General features: G+C 32.3%; 1 protein-coding gene across 1 annotated transcript in view; it reads left to right on the top strand.

Annotated features, from left to right (window-relative positions):
* The window catches only part of LOC113401412 (uncharacterized), a 45,516-nt gene that overhangs the window by 10,413 nt on the left and 11,870 nt on the right, over positions 1-23,233 (top strand). Inside the window, exons 2-4 of the mRNA XM_064216083.1 lie at positions 12,085-12,290; positions 17,703-17,838; positions 19,551-19,684. Of these exons, the coding sequence (XP_064072153.1) occupies positions 12,085-12,290; positions 17,703-17,838; positions 19,551-19,684 (476 nt within the window). The remainder of the gene's footprint in view (positions 1-12,084; positions 12,291-17,702; positions 17,839-19,550; positions 19,685-23,233) is intronic.

Here is a 23,233-nt window from a genome sequence, read left to right as displayed (position 1 = left end):
CGGCGACGTTCGGCACCTTTCGTTCGTTTTTGTTTTTTATCTGAGTAAGTAATTATCAGTCGAAAAAAAAAAAAAAACGATGTCGAGGAAGAACCATTACCTTCCGCAGAAGAGGCATTAAAGGCTGTAGATTTGTTCAAAGCGATATTGAAAATGATAATTTGACCATGGCCATGTCTTCTATTCACAATAGTATTAGAGACTCTTATTACAAAAAAAAAAAAAAAACAAAAGCAGACAAAAATTAAAGATTACTTAAAATAAAAAAAATTAAAAACATAGTACCTACATACATGTATTGTATGTACTTATTACGTGCAATTTTTATTTCGATTTAATATACCTACTATGTTTCTCTATTAAAATACATCTATAAAAAAATACGTATACATGTATATTATAAATATATATGTATATTCTTCACAAAACGCTTTGTATGACGTCCGGTTATTATGACGTGTTTGGCGATTCCATTCGATGTAATTATAAACGGATTCCACTGTATATTGAATAAAGGATTTTGAGATTTAGTTTGAGTTTAAATAGTATAAAACGATGTAGGAGGCAAATTTCTTAATTTCATTTCTTATACTATCGCAATAAACTCACTTTCCTTAAACGTAGAACGTAATTGATATATCCAATAAATGAGTTACAGTATTAAGTTCGGATAAAACTATAGTTTAGTGGAGTTGTAGGGAGTTTGTACAGATTTTGTTCAATGTGACTTTGAGCTGACACTAAATCTGGCGACGTACTAAACTATAATAGTCAAACCGAATACAATTAATTATGCAGTCTTTTCGTTTTTTAGTAATCATTATTAAAATAAACTGAATGGGTTCGCAATACCCACAATAACTGAAACGATCTTGTCTTTGGTGACGGATTTGTCGAGCTCCGTCACCTTTATACCACCACCCTTTTAGTGGGGCGGACGACGGTGGCCACCCCATCCAACATCGTGTGAAGGTTGTGTTCTCGGCAGTTCCAATACTCTGGTAACAACCAAACGTCGGAATTTGTGCCCGGCATTGATCCCGAGGTCCTGAAATTTACGCCCTGTTCGGCGCACTCCAAGGCCTGGACATGCGTGACACCCTTCAGTACCGCATCCGGCTGTAGCGTCACCACTACTGCAGCTGTAAGAGGGGCGAAAAGCTTGGGTATGGCCACTTGAGATGCCTTAGAAATTTTAGGCACAACTGTAGTAGTTGTTCAATAACAAAACCAATCGTGAAAGGATAACAAAGTCAATTTACAAGCTAAACTCAATACTATATCGCGACAGAGAAACAAAACCCAATAAACAAGCGAGGGTAATTCTAAAAAACTTCCGAGAAACATTGACAAAACAATTTAACTCTGACTCGACCGCACGGTACGACGGGTCGAGCATAATCACTCGGGCTCATTCACCGGAACACAACAATACTAAAATACTATTATTGTAAGCCGGTAGAATACGAGTATGTTATGACTGATGAGTGGGTGGTTCCTACCCAGGCGGGATTGCACAAAGCTCTATCACCGAATAACTTATTCATTATATGGACATTTAAACTAAGATTGAAATATAATTTACTATACTAAAAATCTTAATTAAGCTTTTCAGAAGCGATAACTATCGCCGTTTTTATAAGTAGGCAAAGATACTTAACCACAAGTTTTTCCAGTTCCATACTATAGATAAAAACTTTTAAGTCTTAAAAAATTATGAGCTAAAATCTAAAATAAACCTAAAATTATTGATTACCTTCTCAAGGCAAACTTGGTTACGTAACTAGAATCATTCGGTCACAGTGCTTACATTATAAACAATCCAATTAGATGAAGGGGATTGACCTGGTGAACCCCAATACCGTTACATTAAAATTAACTTCATTTTGAATATAAGACTCATTTTAAGAGATGTCTGACTCATCAATAGTTTGACACCGGCTATGATAACTGCCTTGTTCGAGGGATTGTAATTATTTATAACCAATTAGGTCTCAGACCAGACCAGACCTATTAAGAACTGAACCATTAAGAAACAAAAGGGAAACTATGTCATATTTGACAGTGATACGTCTAACAACTTGTGATAACTAACAACTGATGGTAACTTACTGTATAACAAATAACGCACACCATAAACCGGTGGGTCTAAGAGTGACATTTTGTATTCCTTATGGAGCATGGGAGACACATAAAAGGATTTTTCAAAATTCAACTCTTGAGAGGAATAAATTTGAAATCAAAGTTTGCATGGATGTTTGTCTTTTTTGACATCAAGAACGATGACATTTATTAGACAGACCTTTATTATGTTCTTGAATAAAAGACAATTACTATAGTAGATGGCCCAGTGGTTAGAACACGTGCATCTTAACCGATGATTTCGAGTTCAAACCCAGGCAGGCACCACTGAATTTTTATGTGCTTAATTTGTGTTTATAATTCATCTCGTGCTCGGCGGTGAAGGAAAACATCGTGAGGAAACCTGCATGTGTCTAATTTCAACGAAATTCTGCCACATGTGTATTCCACCAACCCGCATTGGAGCAGCGTGGTGGAATATTCTCCATACCTTCTCCTCAAATGGAGAGGAGGCCTTAGCCCAGCAGTGGGAAATTTACAGGCTGCTTATGTTTATGTTACTATAGTATTAAATATTTCCGATACGATATCTCATCGGGTGTATGATTAGTGTTACAATATTATTTGTGTTAAAGTTTTCGATTCTCACACTCAGCGGGACATGTCGTACAATTATGTATATAGGTCATGTAATTATAGGTTCTTTCTCATATTACCTACATTTTCAAATTAATTACATAGAAGTCCTCTGGCTGGATTTTTCTCTTAGGTTATTTATTTTCTAAAGGAGGTTTAACAAAATGTAATTTTCTCCTAAACCGTATTGACCAAAGACGAATTAAATCTTCAGCAATATATTTAAAAAAAATAACACATTTCCTAGAGGTTCGCTTAAAAGCGTTCAGTTAATTATTTTCCACGGAACAATTTGAGGCTAAAACTAAACTCAAAAAACTTAAAACTAAACTAATATTAAACTAAATTTAAACTCGGTCGAACAAATCTGGAACTAATTAGTTATATCGTATCGGTAATATTTAATACTATAGTAATTGTTTTTTATTAATGAATATAATAAATGGCATAACATCGACTGTCATCGTTCTATATACATTCGTCTGCGATGTGGGGTCCCACTGAATGTAGGAAAACAAAACTCGATCTACTATTTGATAAGTTTAATATTGACTATACGTGACACGTGACTTGACATTAAAAATAACGTGGGTTTAATTAAAACTTTGACTCACAAGAAATAAATGAATAAAGCAACTTCCTACGTTCCTCTTCATCCACCAATCCATTTAGTAGTAGTAGCTGAAAGCATTTTGTGCGAGCTCGTCTAAGATTGGTATCTATGTACGAGCTTGCACAAATATTGCTCCAATATGATGACCCGCTGGAGCAGGACAAACAACAACTCCAGCTGACCCTCCAGGAACAGAAGGTGTCTGGAATAACGGGTGATTAATAATTAAAAGAAAGGGAAGACAATGAACAAGGGTTTTTGCAGATTATAAGAACAAAGGCTTAAAACTTGAATTGAACTTTCAAAAATATTCCTTTTTACAATTCAAAAGATTTTTTTATGTACGAATCTAATAAGTTTTTATTTGATTTCAAATATTGAGAATGAGATGATTGCCTCCAGGCCGTTTCAAATAACGAAAATGTATTTAATTTTATTCTATGAAAACAATAACAGTTAAATATGACATTTAAAAAAAAATCCCGCTGAGTTACTTTTACCGGTTCTTCTCAGGTCCGAGGTATATATTTTCGAACCGGTGGTAGATTTATGACTACCAATAAGGGTAACACTTCTATATTAAATAAAGATTTATACTTAACAAGCGACCCATCCCGGTTTCGCATGGGTACAAATTAATATGAAAATGATATAATATAAATATGACAACGAAAAATGGCTACAATCTCTGTATAGACACGAGGATGAAAGATAAACTAATAACACCTAGTTTCCGACTTCGCAAACTTAATATATCCTTCCTGGGGCTCGGTATTCTTTTCTATGATAACATTTTACATCTATTTTTAATTAGGTCTATTAAAAAATTTAAAAATCAATGAAAAAAAGATACAAAACGTGGACTTAGTGTTTATTAATTTCTGGGCAGGATATATAAAAAGATTGCACTTTACTGACATACTTTGTCATTAAAATAGTGGAAAACAATAACTATTGAATCTCTTGTCGGTTCTTCTAAGTAGAATCTACTTTCAGAACCGGTGGTAGCTTTACCTTTAATTCAACGCACAAAATGACGACTCAAAGTGCTTTTATAAGCCTACTTGAATATACAATATTTTGACTAAGATTTATTTTATACCCACTCAGGAATTATGTACCTTTCTTCCAGTGATTTTTTTCAATTAGGTCATTAGTTCCGGAAATTACCGGTTATTACCGGAATTAGTTAATTATTATTAAATTACAAATTTTACATTTTTTTATCAGTATAAATAAAATACTAAACAAGGGTCTAAAAGGAACTGTTAATACCGGAGGATAAACTTCCGTTAAGCTCATACCTAATACCTAAACTGACATCGAATATGGTATTCAAAATACCCACAATTGTTATTTTCAAGGTCAAATCGAGGAAAATATATTTTTTTATGCTTTCATTTTATATTCGACAAATATGTTTTCCACGAAGTTGTAGGTAATAAATAGTTAGTAATTTTTGTTCAATACATTTTTACCGAATAATAATATCGAAATTGTTGGGGATTTGGTGAAATATAAAAAAATTTGGAGCATCTTATTTTCCCAGAAATTACTGAAGGTACACGAAAATTACATGGAACTAATAATGTCTACCTAGTCAAGGCCTAAAAATTGTTTCGGGAAATATTTACCTTAGATTAGTTTCTATTCTAAAGTTTGTAACTATTATCTGCCTATCTTAGTTAAAATATAATTTTATGTTTATATTTTTAATATTTAAATATAGGTTTGGCTCATGATTTCGTCTAGTTAGTTAGGGTCGATATAACGTTGACTTTGTGTAAAAGCCGTTTCTTTTCGAGCGTCAGAGATTAAAAGTTCAATAGACTTTAGAGGAGTCAAATAAAACCAGGTTTATCTTTTATATGCGTTTTTAATATGAATATTATGTTCAATTAATTTGAATTACTATAATCGGTCGGTAATATGAGATATCGGTCCCATTTCCTTTAACACCTCTTACGAGTAGCTGAAGGATGTCGCTATTTCCCATCTTTATATATTGAACTGATTTTGAAATAAAACGGAGGTGAGGTTGAATGGGCCCCGCGCATGGGAGCAATTTTATAGAGCACCAACACTTTGTTAAATAATATATGAAGAGGAAATAAAATCCAGCTGGTGTCACAGCCGTAGCTTAATTGTATAGAAAACTAATAGTCTTATTAATAAACTACGGTCTAGTAGTCCAGTGGATAGCACAATAATAACTGCGGTATTTAAATCGACGATTAGACTTATCAATAAGTATATAAACTAGACCGTGGTCCAGCGGGTTTCACAGTCATAGCTGTGGTGTTTATAAAGTAGCCAATGTCACAACAATCATGATAAAAATAAGGATCAAAGTCCAAACCAACAAAAAACCATAAATAGTCAATCAGTCACAGTTGAAATCTGTGTTGAACCAATGGATTAAACTCTGGATTATCATTGCATTAAATCCTAGTACATCCGTATTTGTAATTAGATATTTTTATATCATATTAATTTCATTGTTATATTTTATTCGAGGTAAACCTCGACCTTTTTTGTACGTAAAATATGTATTTGATGTCTCATTGAGAACATTAATTCATATGACGGCCAACCGTACCATCATTTGTAATAATAATTTGTATTATTTATAGGTAAAGTTTACGAAACACTTAACCATTATAATTATATTTTGCCAAGCATCCACCATTGAGTTGAGAGAGAGTAGGTACTGCACCGACACCCGGATAAGCGCCACTATTCTAGAATAATCAACCATAGCTAGCAGCCACGCAGCATCACCCGCCCAGCTGCACCGCCTGGTATAATTTCTATTTATGTTATTGATATGCGTAATGGCTCGCTGATCTGATCCGGTAGGTCGAGCTGCGACAGAATATATATATATATTAGATATAATATTAATATGTTACAAGTTGACCTTGAAAATGAAATATGCGAGTATTTTGTCTATCATATTAATTATAGCCGCGTCGAAATAAATACTTATATATCAAAATATACCAAATACCAAAATTTATATGAATATGAGGTATGAGCTAAACGGAAGTACACCCAAACTAGTTTGAAACATAGGACGACGACGAGGACGACCGTCAACATAAATTCTGTATATATTCTAACATGAAAAGATTACTGAGTTTACTAGCGAAAGTAAAGTAAGTAGCTCTGTATTAAAATATTCATTAAAAAGCAAGAAACGACTTCCTGAAAAATCTTAGCTTCGTATTTACGACTGTAGAAATCATAAGCATCGGAGAAAACAAGAAAATCAAACGAAGTGAAGCGCGAAGCTCAAGGTCGAGTAGATAGAGAAGCATAACGGCAAACATTGCCTAAGAAAAATAAGATCTTAAGCCAAAACAGTAAAGTAAAACCACTTATCAAGTACAAATCCATTGTTGAAAGTTTTCGTTATTACAATCCCTTTAAAATGATGTACGTTTTCAAAAACTTAAATATACTGTAATAGTGTGTTAAAGATTAAAAATCAGTACCGTAAGCCCGAAAGCGCATATAAAGCACATTCAAAGCTTTCGCGATTTAATGTGAGTAGGGAAACGTAAATAAAAAGTTTTAGGTTAATTTCATCAAAAGGGAAAGATGAATATGTTTGAGCTAAAATTTTAAAAATAATATTTTAAGTAGAGTATTATATACAGTCGTATTTAATATAGTCATATTTCACGAGTTTAATCCACACCGCTTTACTGCGGATTGTTGAATAAACATGAGGCTTTCGACTCGTATGAGTCTTTACTGTTTGAATTTGAACTTTCCTTACTAAGTTTTCTTTATTATTCTTATGACCGAACACGAGATTAATTACACATATAACAAAAAAGCACACGAAGTGTGCTTGGTGTAAAAAATAAATCTCAATGGAGATAAAATAATATATTGACCATAGTTAGTTAGTTTGTTTATTGTAACGTTGGCCACAGAAATATACAAAATTTGAACGAGCAATTTAAATCCAAAACTCATTGAGAACTTCCAAAAAAGATTTTCGCCATTAAAGATCATGCAACATAGATTAAGTGGATTTAATTTATGAATAATTGAAGTTTGCGTGAACGTTTAACCACAACCTCTGACCACAGATAAACTCATATAAATCGGGGTGAACATCTGAGTTGTTATCATGTTATGGAACTTCACGAAAAGCGTTTCCATGTTAGCACTTACATAAAGTTTGCGCCAGCGCGTTGTTACGTCATTCGATACAATTACCAAATACCGCAATATACGATGCCACATTTGAAAGCGATATTTCTAATGAGGACTGAAATAACATGCCTATGTCGCCGCTGAAGACGTAATGAAACATAACAGGCTATGAACTATATATCTTCTCTTAATAAATATTCATGATTGCTTTTGTTGTAGTCTTACAATTTGATCGAACAGCGTTCGGTTCAGCGTATTACCGCAAAATACGTCTTCACTATAGTCACTTTCCATCTGGTGAGCCACCTGGCCTTTGTATCCTTTGCCATATAAAAAACTTAGAATTTTTAAACAAACATGAATCTTTATTTTTGGGCTACTAATTAGAAATGAGTAGATATGTATTTAAGCATTTCTGCATATTCTACCCTTAGGGGTTGACATTTCTTATGTAGGTTAGTCTCGAAATCCGTCATTTTTGAAGTTATAAGCATTATTCTTTATTTTTAGGCTAGTGATGAGAAATGAGTAGATATGTATTTAAATGTTTCTGGATATTCTACCCCTAAAGGTTGAAATAGGGGCTGAAATTTCATATATAGGTCAGTCTGGAAGTCAGTCGTTTTTGAAGGTGTAAGCATTATTCTTTATTTTTGGGTTACTGATGAGAAATGAGTAGATATGTGTTTAAGCGTTTCTGGATATTCTACCACTAAGGGTTGAAATAGGGGTTGAAATTTCTTATATAGGTTAGTCTTGAAGCCCGTCATTTTTTTATGTTAAGAGATTGGCGGGCCAATGATGTTACTGAGGAATTTAAAACCTCAAAAATTATGCAACGGCACCAGAGTAATATTAAGGGTTCTCTATCGTAATGTCATAGGTTACAGTTATCACTGTACTAAAGGAGAAATAGTGTATATTCCATGAATATCTTTGATACCATCAGAATACCCCTTTAATTTCAAGAGACTACAGTTCGCGCTTAAAGTATGCTTCACCATAACAATTAAAAAAGTACATGGTCAAATTTCTAAAATGGCCGGAGTAGATATAAGAGAAGACTGTTTTTCGTATGGACAGCTCTAAATAACGAAAGTCGAACCACAAGTGAGGTCTTAAATTAACGTAATATTTTAAATTATTCTGTAATATAATCAATTTCCACGCGAGCAAAGCCGCGGGCAACAGCTAGTTTTTATATATGTTGGCAACGTATTATACAGTAGTAAAATTACTTCCGCTTAACAAAAGGTAAGTGAGCCAGCGCGTTGACGATGTCGCCTTGGCCGATTTCGGGCGCCAATTTCTATGAGCGATGGCAATAAACCTAAGGCTCAATTGCCAGTCCACCTAGAGATTAAAAAATAATAAAAAAATACATCGCAGCTGAACAACGGAACATCCGTTGTTCAGAGTGTATCTGTTATTTAGTTCTTTAATCATATATAATAAATGTCTATATGGCCGTAGACAGAAATTAATTTTAAAGGGTGTCGAGTAACAACTTTATATTAAAATAAGCATAAATTAAGAAAAAAATTGTACATAAATACAATTTCAATTCAAAGATAAATAACGACGTAGATAATGAGTTCGTTACGATGAATTTTCTTCAAAGTCAATCCAGTTAATCTTGACTTTTCTCTACTCTTCCCAAAAATTTTTTCAGTCTCCTCAACGAGGAAAAGTACGCTGTAGTGAATAGGGGACGTTGCTACGTTACACTTGTCCAGAGCTTTAGTGGTAGTGGTTTAGTAGACCATTGCGCAGTAACCAATTTTTATCACTTCGCTTCCCACTATAAACTGCAATTCAAAATTTATAACGTCACGGATAATAGGACTGCAAAATTAGACTGCGCTATGCAGGTCACGGGTACTGGCTCTAAACTTCTTTGGCATCAGCAATTATATAGATTTTAGTTATTTTTATGACTAATAATAAGGTCAGTAACCGGAATAAATGAAGCGCGCCTGTTATATTCCTCGGGAGTGTCAACAGCTACGTTGCTTGGATGTTGTTGGCGCCCCACTCTCTGTGAAGAACGCAAAGATATTTATTTGCTTTGCTTCATTCTCAGTTCACTTATAAAGTAATAAGTAAGTAAATATCGACTTGATCACATGCTGTTGCGAGATTACATCCTACACCTTGTAAATAATTGCAAAGATTGATCATTACTGAAAAATATCATCAATCAAATTGTTGGGTATGTTCAGATTGATGAGAAAAACTTCGTATGGAATCATGGTTAGCCGCTTGCGAATTCTCCCTCTTTATCATTTCAAACATGTGCTACAGACAAAATAATTTTATCAAATGTATCAAAATTTATGGTTTTATATCCATCGAGTTTCGAACATTGCTATTAATGTCTTGTGTCCAGAATCTGGCAAAAGTCTTGATCAATTCTGACAGTATAGTCGAACAGTGCCAATGCTTAAAAAAAATCCCGACACAAACTATAGAGCCTAAACCGTTAAACAGGCTCCGTATTTTGCAAATTTGGTGAATGAGAAATACAATGCAAGTAAAGTGTTCGGGGATATTTTCTTCTTAATACAACTATGATGGTGTATCAGCGATGGACCATCATAGGCTTAGCCTTAATCATCTCGAAATGAACCCTCATCACCTGTGGAATGGATGGAATGAAAAGAGTTTAATGATTATTTTAATCATTAACAATATATTACACTTTTATTTCACTGGTACCAAAAATGGGGAGTCCCAGTATCGTATAATAAATCCGAAAAAGATTCGATAAATTAATTAGAGGTAAATAACTGTATGACGTTCTGTTGCTCACTACAGTTTATGTATTAAAATTTTACGACCTGTGTTACCCTTGCATTATATATAATATATTATAATAAAAAAAAAACTATCTGAAAGTTGATATTTTCGACTTACTTAAAATTAATGTAATTATATACTAATTCTATTATTTATACACGAATAAATAGAGAACGGAATAGTTTCTTCTGAAAATATATTTACTTGTATAAATAATTGCATATAAATTCTACAGCAAAATTTAACGTTTTGCTTTTCATTGGGATGACTGGCCTTTTAAATCTTCGTAGCTAGTTACTAAATTATCACGCTCTGCATAATGATAAATTTTCTTAGTAACATATACATGAGCGATAAAATTTGTATACTAGTTAATTACGTACGTCGGCAGCGTAGGTTCCAAAAAATAAAATTACTGTAATTATTTTATTAATACCTACTAAAATTACAATAATTTATTTAAATATATATGTGACAATTGTTCGATGTGAGAATCAAAAGTGACATTTTAAAATAAAATTTTTACTCAATTTAAATTCACACAGAATTACAAAAATTTAATGTCCTCAATTTCACTGAACACATTTCATCACTTGAATCACGCCACTGCAGATAACTTAATCAGCAGATCCTCGACGCGTGGGAATGTAAGAAGATCAATTGTTTTTTTTCCTAGGGAAGCAGATATTAATTCGTTCAAAGGGTAAAAATACGATGAGTCAAGTGAATACAGTTCATTATGATAAATACAAAAACATAACTTTTTAAAAAAAAAAAAACATACGTCTAGTGATATTTCAACTTACTGTAATTTTTATATAAAGTTCTTTTTTATAAAGTAATATAGATCAATATGACCCTTTGCATGCAATTTAATTTACAACATGTAATTTAAATGAATATTTTCAAAGATATTACAGATTTAAAACACAGGGACATAGCGGTTTGTATCGTCTAACGACTGAATAACTGTGAACGTTGTAAGACATTATGTAGTAGGTATATTTAGTATCATCATTGCACCCGTGCGAAGCCTGGGCGGGTCTGTAGTTAAAAATAAACCGTACCGTATTAAAAATACTTCGACTTTATTGTAAAGTTCACCAACGCGAAGCCTCTGCAAGGCCGTTTTATTATCAATGCTATTATAAACAGCTTTAAAAACGGTCCATACTTGTACTTCGAATTAATTTATTAAATTTATTGATTTTTTATAATATAGGTTGGCAGGCGGGCAAATGAGCTGCTTATTGCAAGCAGTCACCACTGCCCATTGACACTAGTGCTAAAAGAAATATTAATCATACCTTACGTCACGAATGCGCGACCAACCTAGAGAGCTAAGATGTTACATACGACCTCCGTGGTCATCAAAAAGATATTCGATGTAGAAAAAATCATTACTTTTGTATATTGTCTCGGGTCTGGGCGTTTGTGGTACCGTCGTTACTTCTGATTTTCCATAACACAAGTGCTTTAGCTACTTACATTAGAATCAGAGTAATGTATGTGATGTTGTCCAATATTTATATTTTTATAATTATATTTTATCTCGTGCCTGTAGTTACACTGGCTCACTCACCCATCAAACCGGAACACAATAACACTAATTATTGCTACTTGGCGGTAGAATATGTGACTGGTACCTATCCAGGTAGGCTTGCACAAACCCTACCATCAATTATTATGGATCTCAGAAATTAATTATTACTAACAGTTCATCTGACAAATTAAATAAATAAAAAAGATATGTTATAAAATAGTATGTTTTATCTTTGTTTTAGGGACGTTGTGTCTTCGGAACGTGTACATGGTTATACCTGAAGCAGTTGAGCGAGGAAAGACAGCGGTCATTAAGTGTATGTACGACTTAGAGAACGAAGAATTGTACCAAGTGAAGTGGTACCGAGGCGATCGAGAATTCTGTCGGTATTCGCCTAAAGATGTTCCACCGCTCAAAATATTTCCCATACGTGGAATAGAGGTCGATGTAAGTGTTCAATACATAATATATTATTAATATTTTCAACAATGTACTTATTATTCAAAAGCACACGTAGATAATTTACAAGCAAATAGAGCAATTAACGATATTTATTCGTAAGTAGACTAGCACGTTGCATCAAACTTAGTGGTTCAACGTAATACTGATTAATAAGTTATGTGTTTGACAACATTGCGAAAGCTTAAGGAAATTATAGAATATTTAAATATACATAGTATAGTGAATAAAAAACAGGTGATCAGTTGTTGTAAACAATCAAAAATGTAATCTGTTAGACAAATAGTAAATTCAATATTCACTTTAATAAGTGAGTGACGTGAGTCAGTGTAGCAAGAGTCACAAGAGATAGTGGCGCGTTAACGACGTAGGGAATGATTAACATTTCTTAGGCGCCATATTTGCACGTCCTTCTACTTATTAAATAAATAAACGATCAGCTATAAAATCACGTACAGTACATAAAGTAACTAATAATAATAAAACTCAAATGCAGTCGCTCAGTGATTTTTTGATTGATTTGCCCCAAAGATCAGCGAAAAAGGACGTCTCTCAAATTACAAGCACAAATACGAAAATCACATAAAACGGTATCAAAGAATATTTTACAATCGTTATAATCTCTCGCCATATTCTTATTTTAGGCATTTATAATTCAATATTAAATTCAGTTGGTTTAATTTAAGCTATTTTAAAATAATTATTAAAAAAATGTAATTTATGATCTAATTTAATAACGCAATCATATCGATGTCAAAATAATAACTAATGGATCTACGTGTATGTTAATCTTTTTACGTGTAATGAATAAATATAATCACCTATATAAAGGGATTAAAACAAACAACAGTAGAAATTTAATCATCGAAACGATTTATTTTTAAATGAAATGCATCATTTGAAATGTTAATGGAACGTTTGATGTAATATATTTATTAACATAAGAATTGATAACATTAAGTGCTTAAATACATATATATATACAAATATGAATTAAAAATAGTTACTGTTTAAATCTTGACCGCGTGGAATGGTGGCAAGAATGCTAGCAGCATTTCCCCGTCGAATCGCAATTGCGATCCTCTGGGCAAAAAACGAACCAGCCCTCCTGTCACCAGTGGAGGCAATAAGGCGAGGTGGTATACTTTTGATGAAGCTTTTTGCATCATTACTCCAAGGGCCACGTATTTCGACAGCAAATGGGACAAAAAAGTAATTTGACATAAGACACGAATATTTAGATTTTTTTTTTTGCTTCAGCTTATTCCGCAGCGGCACCGGCTCTTAACATTGTTTCTTAAAGTTTGATTAATAATTATTTAATCCTCTAGACCAATTTGCACTAATTATATTTGCCAACTGCACAAAGTGGCAATGCCAACAGACAATGGCATTCTCTATTCTAACAATCCAATGGGACGGCAAATCCAACATGACTGCAGAGAGTTCAGGTACAGGAGTACAATAAATGCTGACTTTCACCGGGCTACTACTGAATTTCTCGATATTACAACCCAATAATTATATTGGCAAATGGTTTAAACCTAGAACTTTTGCCTCTACGTAATTAGCTTGCTACTAGACCTACGAGGCAGTCATTAGAACGACTATTAGTAATAGGATAATATCGTGGCCTAAGTATTGTTTACATAATTAAAACAGCACAATCAATCACCCGCCAACTCATAAAACAGCACGATCTCTGTTTACAAAGCGACATGTCTATACAAATGTTTACAGAGGTGCTTGATAAAAGATTCAATCAAACTATCAATCATTATGTAAATATAATATATTTGTTGTTATTTAATAATACTAGATTTAAAAAGAGTGTAAAACCGTACGTCTTTTGATATTCGAATCAGTAGATAATAAATACTGCGTAAAGCCCATTATATTATATTATATGTACATATCTGTTAATTTCAAAATTAAGTATATCTTATCTTAGCTATTTAATCTTTGTTATTTTTACAGTATTACTTATTTAGGGAAGTTATTTAAAATATTTAAAATTCTAAGTAATACTGTTTGGCCGTAGAATAAGTGATGAGATGTTACCTACTAACACAGACTTGCACAAAGCCGTACCCAGTGATTTGAGCACAAGCACAACATTAAGACACATTTCTAATCACGACTTTACGTACCGTGAAATCATTATTAGGCTTACTGTCGTACTCAGTGACATTTAACGGGTACTTAAACGTAAAACGGTCCTTAGTATATACTTTATACGTCAAACCTATTATCAGTATTTTAAGTAAGTAAGTGTTAAATGTTCTCTAAGTGAGCCAGTGAGTGAGATAGTACTTCAATTGTTAAAATTTTTATTTCAATCGTTTTTATGTACTTATAAAATAATATGCGTATTGATAAACTAATACAATTCCTGCTTTTATATTTTCTATTCACGTAGGGCCGTCGGTCGTAACGTCATTGAATTAAAATAGCCGACCTTTTTCCCTATAAGCGTGTCTCCACGGACGTTATCCAAACCTTTGGTTAATCCTTTTATAATTTGAATTTACTTTATAGCAGACTTAACAATATAATTAAACTCATTAGAGTCTAATATACTTATATCAATTCTAACGCTCACATTATAACCTCCTTTTTATAACAATAATTGTAAGATTGAATTATTAATATAACTTTGAAATGTTGGTTATTTAAAATACAATACAAATAATTTATTCGAACGTATAACCGTCATTTTTATATCATTAAACATAGTTACTGTATACATCATGACCACGTGGAATGATGACAAGAATGCCAGCAGCATTTCTCCGTTGACTCGCAATAACGATCCGAATCCCAATGTTTTTGTTTAGTAACTTCCTTAGGGGTATCATCGTTAGGGCTTAACCTAACCTTAACCAGTTTTCCGTCACCTCGTTAACAATTTTACATATTTAGCTGTCTTGGTGAGATTAAAAGATTAGGAACGAGCTGATTGGATAAGACTGGAGAAAGAAAGTGAAATGCTTCACTTAAAGTTTTACTAAGAATGGCTTAGATCAAATCTTCAGTTGGAAACAAGACAAAATCATATTTAGCTAGAGAATTAAATGGGCATTATTTAAGTCGGTTAACCAAGTCTAATCTGAAGGGCATGCCAGTATTTGACGAGTAAGCAACCTTCTTCTGTTTTAAGCTACCAAATCTTATCTTAAACCCATTTTTTTTTTATTAATGTATCTTTTATGACTGAAGCCCCAGATAGATATAAAAGTATATTTTGACTTCCAGATTCCTTGGTTTTAGATACAATTCCCGTATCCCAAAATTTTAGATCTTTGTGTCGGAAAAATCTTAAAAGCAGTCCGTCTAAAATTTAAAAGCGATCTTGCGCTTAAACTCTTTTTGATTGTATCGGATTTATCATCGGATTATGAGACTCGAGGGAATGGAGAGTTCACTTATGTTTGCACGTATATTTGTATTTCATACTATATCCTACACAGGTGGCTATTCTCCTTTGGTAATGTCCAGCGTGGCCGAAATTAGCCAGTGGTCCGTTTTTAAAAATAAATAAACAGTAAGTATCAGGGCCACAATAAATATGAAAGTCTCTTAAAGGACACATGATCTTGGAAGGGTTACTATATAAGTGTCGCGATTAGGCGACTACGTGCAAGGCCGATATGGTTATGGAGCCAATTTAAAACGAACGCTTCTATAGTTCTTAAATGAAAAAGGAGAAAGAATATTTTTTATTTGATTCGTTCGGATTCTTTATTTTATTTTTTATAAGGTTTTTTTGTTCATAAGAATTGTATACATTAAGGCCTTAATTGTATAAGAATAAAAATTTTAAATAGTTACTATACAAATCAAGAAAGCTTGTAATGGTGGCAATAATGCTAGCAGCATTTCGTCATTGCTTCTTTAATCAATTAGAAAAATAATAACAGCAGTAAAACAAAACATCCGTGGTCGAGTTGTGTGTACACCGGTTTTCATGGGTACGCCGCTCCGAGGTACGGTTCCCGGCCGAGTCGATGTAGAAAAAGTTCATTAGTTTTCTATGTTGTCTTGGGTCTGGGTGTATGTGGTACCGTCGTTACTTCTGATTTTCCATAACACAAGTGCTTTAGCTGCTTACATTGGGATCAGAGTAATGTATGTGATGTTGTCCAATATTATATTTATATTTATAAAAGCATACACGTCACGATATTGAAGAAACAATATAAAACTTGACTATTACGAGCGAAGGTATGAACTTATGTAATTCGACTTGTTTGAAAAGTCGTTACGTTATTATTGTTATAATAATACTATTTAAGTAAATTATCTGACACGAGACTTCTTTATTAATTTAGATCCAAATTATAACAAAAACTATATGTTAAAGATAAAATGTAATATTCTTGATTGTACTGATTCTTATATTGTAACTTGTGTATTGTAACTTATGTTGTGTATTTAAGTAATTATTATTTATTATTATTATGTATATAAATATTATAACTATCAACTTTTTTTGTAACTGCAGATGCCTCCAAGATACGAGTAATTTTAATTGTTTAATTACTTTATTGTAATCTTAAGCTAATTTTGAGGAGAGATCGTGCTAACTTCATGATATATAAAATGACATTATGTTATTGGGCTTTTAATTAAATTAAAATCAAATCAACTTTATTTAAGTAAGCTCTTACAAGTTTAATTAAACGTAATGCGGATTTATATTTGCCGTATTATAAAACGTAACCTTCGTAAAATTAACGCTCGGTACGCTAGAGGCGGGACAAATATTTAGGATTCCAAAAACAATTTAAAATTTAACGAAAGTATATCATTGTTCTTGATTGTTGAACTTGGTTGCCAGCGCGTCTGGTCAGGTACCACCATCATACATTGTCACAAAGTATAGCACCAAGTAGTAATACTTAATGTTGTTGTGTAGTAATGTTGTGTCTCTGTGTGTGTGTGTGTGCGTGTGTGTGTGTGTGTGTGGGTAGGTGAGGCAGTGTTACAGACATCTTTGTTCTCAAAATTAGTAACGCACTGTTGCTGTAATAAATATGAACTATCCCTTACAGAGCCAATATATATTGGACGAGGTATTAGATATTTATTATTTTGTATCAAGCATTTTTGTCCGTATAGGTACAACTTATTAATCCGTTACTCTACCGACAATCATTTCATTGTATAACTGTTTTCCGGATTAAAGGTTGAGTGAGTCCGTGTAATTAAAAAAAACCTAACATCTTAGACTAGCTTTAGTGTCTATGGTCGTAACTGCATATACGCTTGTCTGCGTTATTAAAAAAGACAAATAATTAAATATATATATATATACCAAATTCACCTATAATATCAACCAAATTCGATACTTAGCTCCATAATAATACTATTGATATTAATTATGATTTTTTTGTGCAGCGTGAAGCTAGCGATTGGGAGAAGGTTACAATAAAGGCCGTAACGAATACAGCAAATGGACGATACACTTGCGAAGTGTCAGCAGATGCACCTTCTTTTATAACATCTCAAATGCAAGGAATGTTGTACGTGGTTGGTAAGCGGTTTGCTATATTAGAAAAAAAATGCATTTCCAACAAGTTCAGTAATAGTTGCTGCTATTATAAATGCTTGTATTGCTTGAAAACTTTTTTGTCTGTGTACGAGTTATGATTGTTAAGTTTTATTTAAATTTAGAACGATTTTGTATATGAAACTAACACTTTATATTTCTTATAACAGAGCGAGCCGTATGTATTAGTCCATTGAAATGTTACATTTTTTAGACACCTTGCGTTTTTCAAAGGACGCAATTTTATTTAGGGGATGTTGGGGGATCAGTAAAAGCTTAACCGTAAATTTGTGGGGTTGCAAGCTTTGTCCCGCGGCTGTCATCTTAGAAAAAAGAGGTGCAAACGCCTTTGTCACTATATCTCTGTAACTACTGATCTTACAGAAAATTTGTAAAGACATAATTCGCAACGCATAAAAACGACATAAAACGCAAGGTTAAATGTAACATTTCAATAGACTATATAGTTATTATATGACGAGGGATCAAGTAACATGCCCACTTATACCTAAATTCTTACGTTTTAAAACAAAAGGCAGAAATTGTATTCGCTTTTGTTGCTTCACTATATTGTTCAGCGCGTTCCATATACCTTTTACATTATTATAGCTATCATAATGAAAACGATTATGATATTAATATTTACATATAAGATGATTATTAGGACATAACAAATAATAAATTCAGAGTGAGATCTTGATTGATTTTATAATTTAAAAAGCATACAAAGTTACACCTTCCATTTTCCCCTTAATGTTTAAAATTTTCGAAAAAAAATCTCAATAGTGTCCTCGTCGTGAAAAGAGTACTATACTAAATTTTCAATCGTTCCAATTGGAGATCTACTGAAGAGTCGATCAGTTTTATTTCGCGTATTATTATTTCTAATCATTCTGTCTAACCGCAGTTACACTATTGGAAAAAGCCTGTTCGCAAGATTAATTATTGAATATATATATTAATACGCGTTTTATGCGATATCTTGTAATTACATGGCAGGATATACAGGTCTGAAGACCCTGGGGCTAACAGAGAATGTAGACCCCTAATTATATTCCAAATAAATAGAAAAATATGTTCTAGACGTTCGTATTTATTAACGAACTAATTAATTTCTTATAGATAATAAATATTTTAACTAAACTCGTTTTTAAAGGAAATCTATCGATAATAAAATACAACAATTAAATTGTATTTCACTTTTAGTTTACGGTTAATTTATTAGTTTACTCTAAAAAAAATAGCTCAGTTCAATGTCAATATGATTAGATATAACGAAAATTTTCATTTTTTATTTTGTTACTCAAACAGTTCAAATACTGACGCATTTTAAGCGACTCCATATCGAACGATATAACTACACGAAGTGATTATTTAAGGAATTATTTGCACATAGTCAACAAATAGGCAAAAAAATATGAGACCTTTTGACGCAAAGCATATTTTAAACTTTCACCGCTTGCAAATGCTTAAATAACGTGAGTTTTTATTTTAAAAATAAGTAGTTTATATCACTTTATTACATATAATATTTTTTATCGGGTAGTCAACGCATACATATCGAAACAAGGTCTACAAAAACTGAGTTTGTTGCGTGTATCATTTTAATTAACCGAATGTCACATGAAATTCTAGACGTAATAATAAAAGTGATGGAAACAAAACATATCTAAGCTTAATACTAATTTTGTTTACAGATTTACCCCAAGATTATCCCGAGTTGAATGGACTTAAAAATTATTACAAGCCGGGTATGAAACTAAAGGTTGAATGCATCAGTCGCAACTCGCTGCCACCAGCTAACATATCATTTTTCATCAACGATGAAAGAGTAGGTTAACAACTATTTCATTATTATAAAACTAATTTAAACCTAAATATATATTCAATATGAATTCCCACACACTCTCACCCCACACTCTCACACAAACGCGTTTTTGCGAGAGAATATAACTGGATTAAATATGGAGAAACGTAATTGACATGCAGACAAGACAGACATTCGAAAATTATATTTAAGTTTATATACAATAATGTTACAAATATGTTTTTTAAATATAATTACTTATATCAAAACGTATACCTATACTTATCTATGCACATATACATGTATAATTTATATGTAAGTATATATTATATTATATGTATGTATATATCAATACGCTTGAGTATCAATTATTTGTCTGTACCTCAGATCATTAGGGTTATATAAAACCGTGAATACGTTTAACATGATTAAAGATGAAAAGTTCGACAACTTATTTCTCATACAAAATTGATTTCAATATTTTTATATAAATCCTTGAAGGGAATTGAAAATTTCTCTTTGCGTATAAGGATGATATCGACATTATTTTAGTATGATTTTCGATGTAATTAACAATTAATAAGTAGCTTAAACTGAAACTTTTAAACGTGTGTGATAAAGATTAATTTTCACTTTTTAGTATGTTAAAAAGATTTTTTGTAATTATGTTTTAATAATAACTAAGAAGCTCATTTCTCATCGATTCCTTTGCATGCAAGCTGGTAGAGAGTAAACACAGGATCTTCTTTGTCGCATGCTAAGAAAATGTATTTGAAATGTATTCGTGTTGCCCCCTATTCAGGACCCTTAAACTGTAAAAAATCGTTGTTTCTAGGTGGTCTTCTTCTTCCTTTATGGAGCAATGTTGTTTACAGTGCAGAACAACTTTTTTTTTACGTCCAGTTAAATTTTTTGGCATATATCCTAATCTGAGAAATGTGTAATATTACGTATTAGTTAGAATCCAAGAGTCGTATCTCTTTTCCCGCCTACATGTCTACAACAAAGACAAATGTATAAGGACGTCACGCATTCACAAATCTGAACACACACATAAAAAATAACACAACTATATTCTCGTCTAGAACACACACATAAATTTGAGGAAGCTTTCTCTTGTAGACCACGGTCATTCATCGCACATAGACACAACGGATAGCAGCTAGGGAAAAGAAGCAGCTTTTTATCAAAATTATTTAAAATGCTATCGATGTTATTTGTTTTTCTCCTTGATTAAAAAAATACATTTTAAATTTAAATCATATTATATAATAAAACATCAAATAAAATTATAAATACTCATTAAGTGAAACGTATAGATTCTTAAATTTGTCATAAATTATTATTTTAAAAATTACAGGTATTAACTAACGACTTTGAGAAATTTATATTAGAAATACGGAAATAATTATAAATCGATTCATACCACTACGCATCACTATACAATAATATATTAAGGATATCAATGCGTTAAATCGGTATTTTTACAATTTTATGTAACTCATACCGTAGCTGCGAATCGACTTAGTGAAGTACGCAGTGCAATTGGACCTACGAGTTACGGTCAGTTTGACACTTGCCGCATACCGAAAGCATTTCCTCTAATATATTTGCCACATATCGTCTTCTTTCTCTTTAATGAAATATTCATTTAAACGATCAGCTAATTTAATCGTATTCGATTACAGTTCCAGTAAGAAAATTAGGTAAATTGAGCTGCTTCTAGTAAACGGAAAAAATAATTTAATTAATCAGCAAGTAATATCGGGCAGCCCTAAAATTAAATTTAATTAAGCAATCAGCGGGTAAGGATTGTGTTTAACTTTGTTCATAAAAAAATATGGAACCTAACAAATTTATTTTCATTCCAACATACATACGGTATAATTCTGCTGACCGAATAATATCTAAGAATTGTTTTTTTATTCAAAAATAAACATTATCAAGCCTACCAAATGTGTATATATTTTCTGATAATGCTCGATTAAATTTCTGACCAGGAATTTCTGGTGGAATTATTGTACGGCCGAAAAAACATATTATGTCATCAAACCAAACTTTTAAAAATGTATTACCTACTTAATATTTCATGTATGATACGCTTCTGAAACCTAGGGGCACAACTAGTGAAAAATAGTCTACGACGCTTATAAGTTTTATTCATGGATCAACTAATTAAAAAGAGAATTAAAATGTTTAAAATAGGTTACTAGTAAACGTATTTACAGTGCGGCTGCCTCATCTATTATGTTAAAAGAGGTCTCAAATTAACTGGTTGGTTTTACCACGATTTTGTGTTTTCAACTCATGAGCTAACCGAGCGGCCTGAAGTAATTATAATGGATTCCATTATTACAACAATGTACTTCTATAATAAAATACTTCTTAGCCAATTAATAAATTAAATCACAAAATAAAAAATATAGATCATAAAAATGCAGATACATCATTTATTGGTTTTCATGCAGGACAAATAATGATCTCCATTCGACCCTTTAAAGAAGTTAATGATAAATCTGGGACAGCCGTTTGCACTCCCAAGTAGAATAAACGGTTTATTTCTTTCGTAAACTTTAAAATATATTTCTACTGCATTTATTCTTCCACAAGAATATCTCGTACCTTTTCATTTTTGTACAATTGCGATTGAGCAGATGAATGGGAAATATTAATTGATCATTATCATAACACAGAAAATCTTTCTTACACTGCCATATTTGTGTTATTCCAGTATAACTTTGAATTGGAATTATGATGTTTAAAAAAACCCTCGACAGTTCTTGGCCCATCACGATGTTATCAGACTTATTTGCCAAAATTTAATTATGCCTGTTATGATCGTTCGCGGTCGCTAGGAGGTGGAGGCAACTGTTTGCCAGTGTAAAACCTTTTTATGATAATTTGATAAGGTTTGTTTAGTGTTGGAACTTTTCGAATATCGTCATCGTCGTCGGATCCCCCTATATGTGCGACATTTTTCTTCAGGTCCTCGATGCGCTTTGTTAGCTTTTGGGCTATGATTAACGGATCCAACTTAATTTTAAGTCCTTTAGATGTTATTCTAATATCGCACAAACGTGGTCGATTTTCTTGAGCACCACTATTTCACTTGGTAGTACTTTGTGCAATAACGTCTGGGTAGGTACCACACAATCTTCTTTCGCCAAAAGCAATATTTAGTAATATACACCACGCACAAGGGACTAAAATCTTAATACCCAAGGTTGGTGGCACATTGGCGATGTAAGAAATGATTTTATGTAACTTTAGTGTTTTTATGTTCCTGAGTTTTTATCTTTTTTCTGAATATCTTTTACTTTAATATATTTTTAACGCTTTATACAATATTCTTAAAGTTGCGTAATTAGATGGATCATTTTATCCGACGTCTATTTCTGTTTGTTTTGTGATAATATGTTGAGACTTGATTGTTTTTACATCTTTTAAATATTTTAATTATTTACTTCATGATAACTGTATGTCCTCCACATATAAACAATATACAATAAATAATTGATAATTCTTACAGGCATATCTGTCTTGTGGTGGTGGTGACAACCAATAAATTAATAA

Source organism: Vanessa tameamea, chromosome 10, assembly GCF_037043105.1.
Source record: "Vanessa tameamea isolate UH-Manoa-2023 chromosome 10, ilVanTame1 primary haplotype, whole genome shotgun sequence".
Lineage (NCBI taxonomy): Eukaryota > Metazoa > Arthropoda > Insecta > Lepidoptera > Nymphalidae > Vanessa > Vanessa tameamea.
This window is presented reverse-complemented; position numbering and strand designations above follow the sequence as displayed.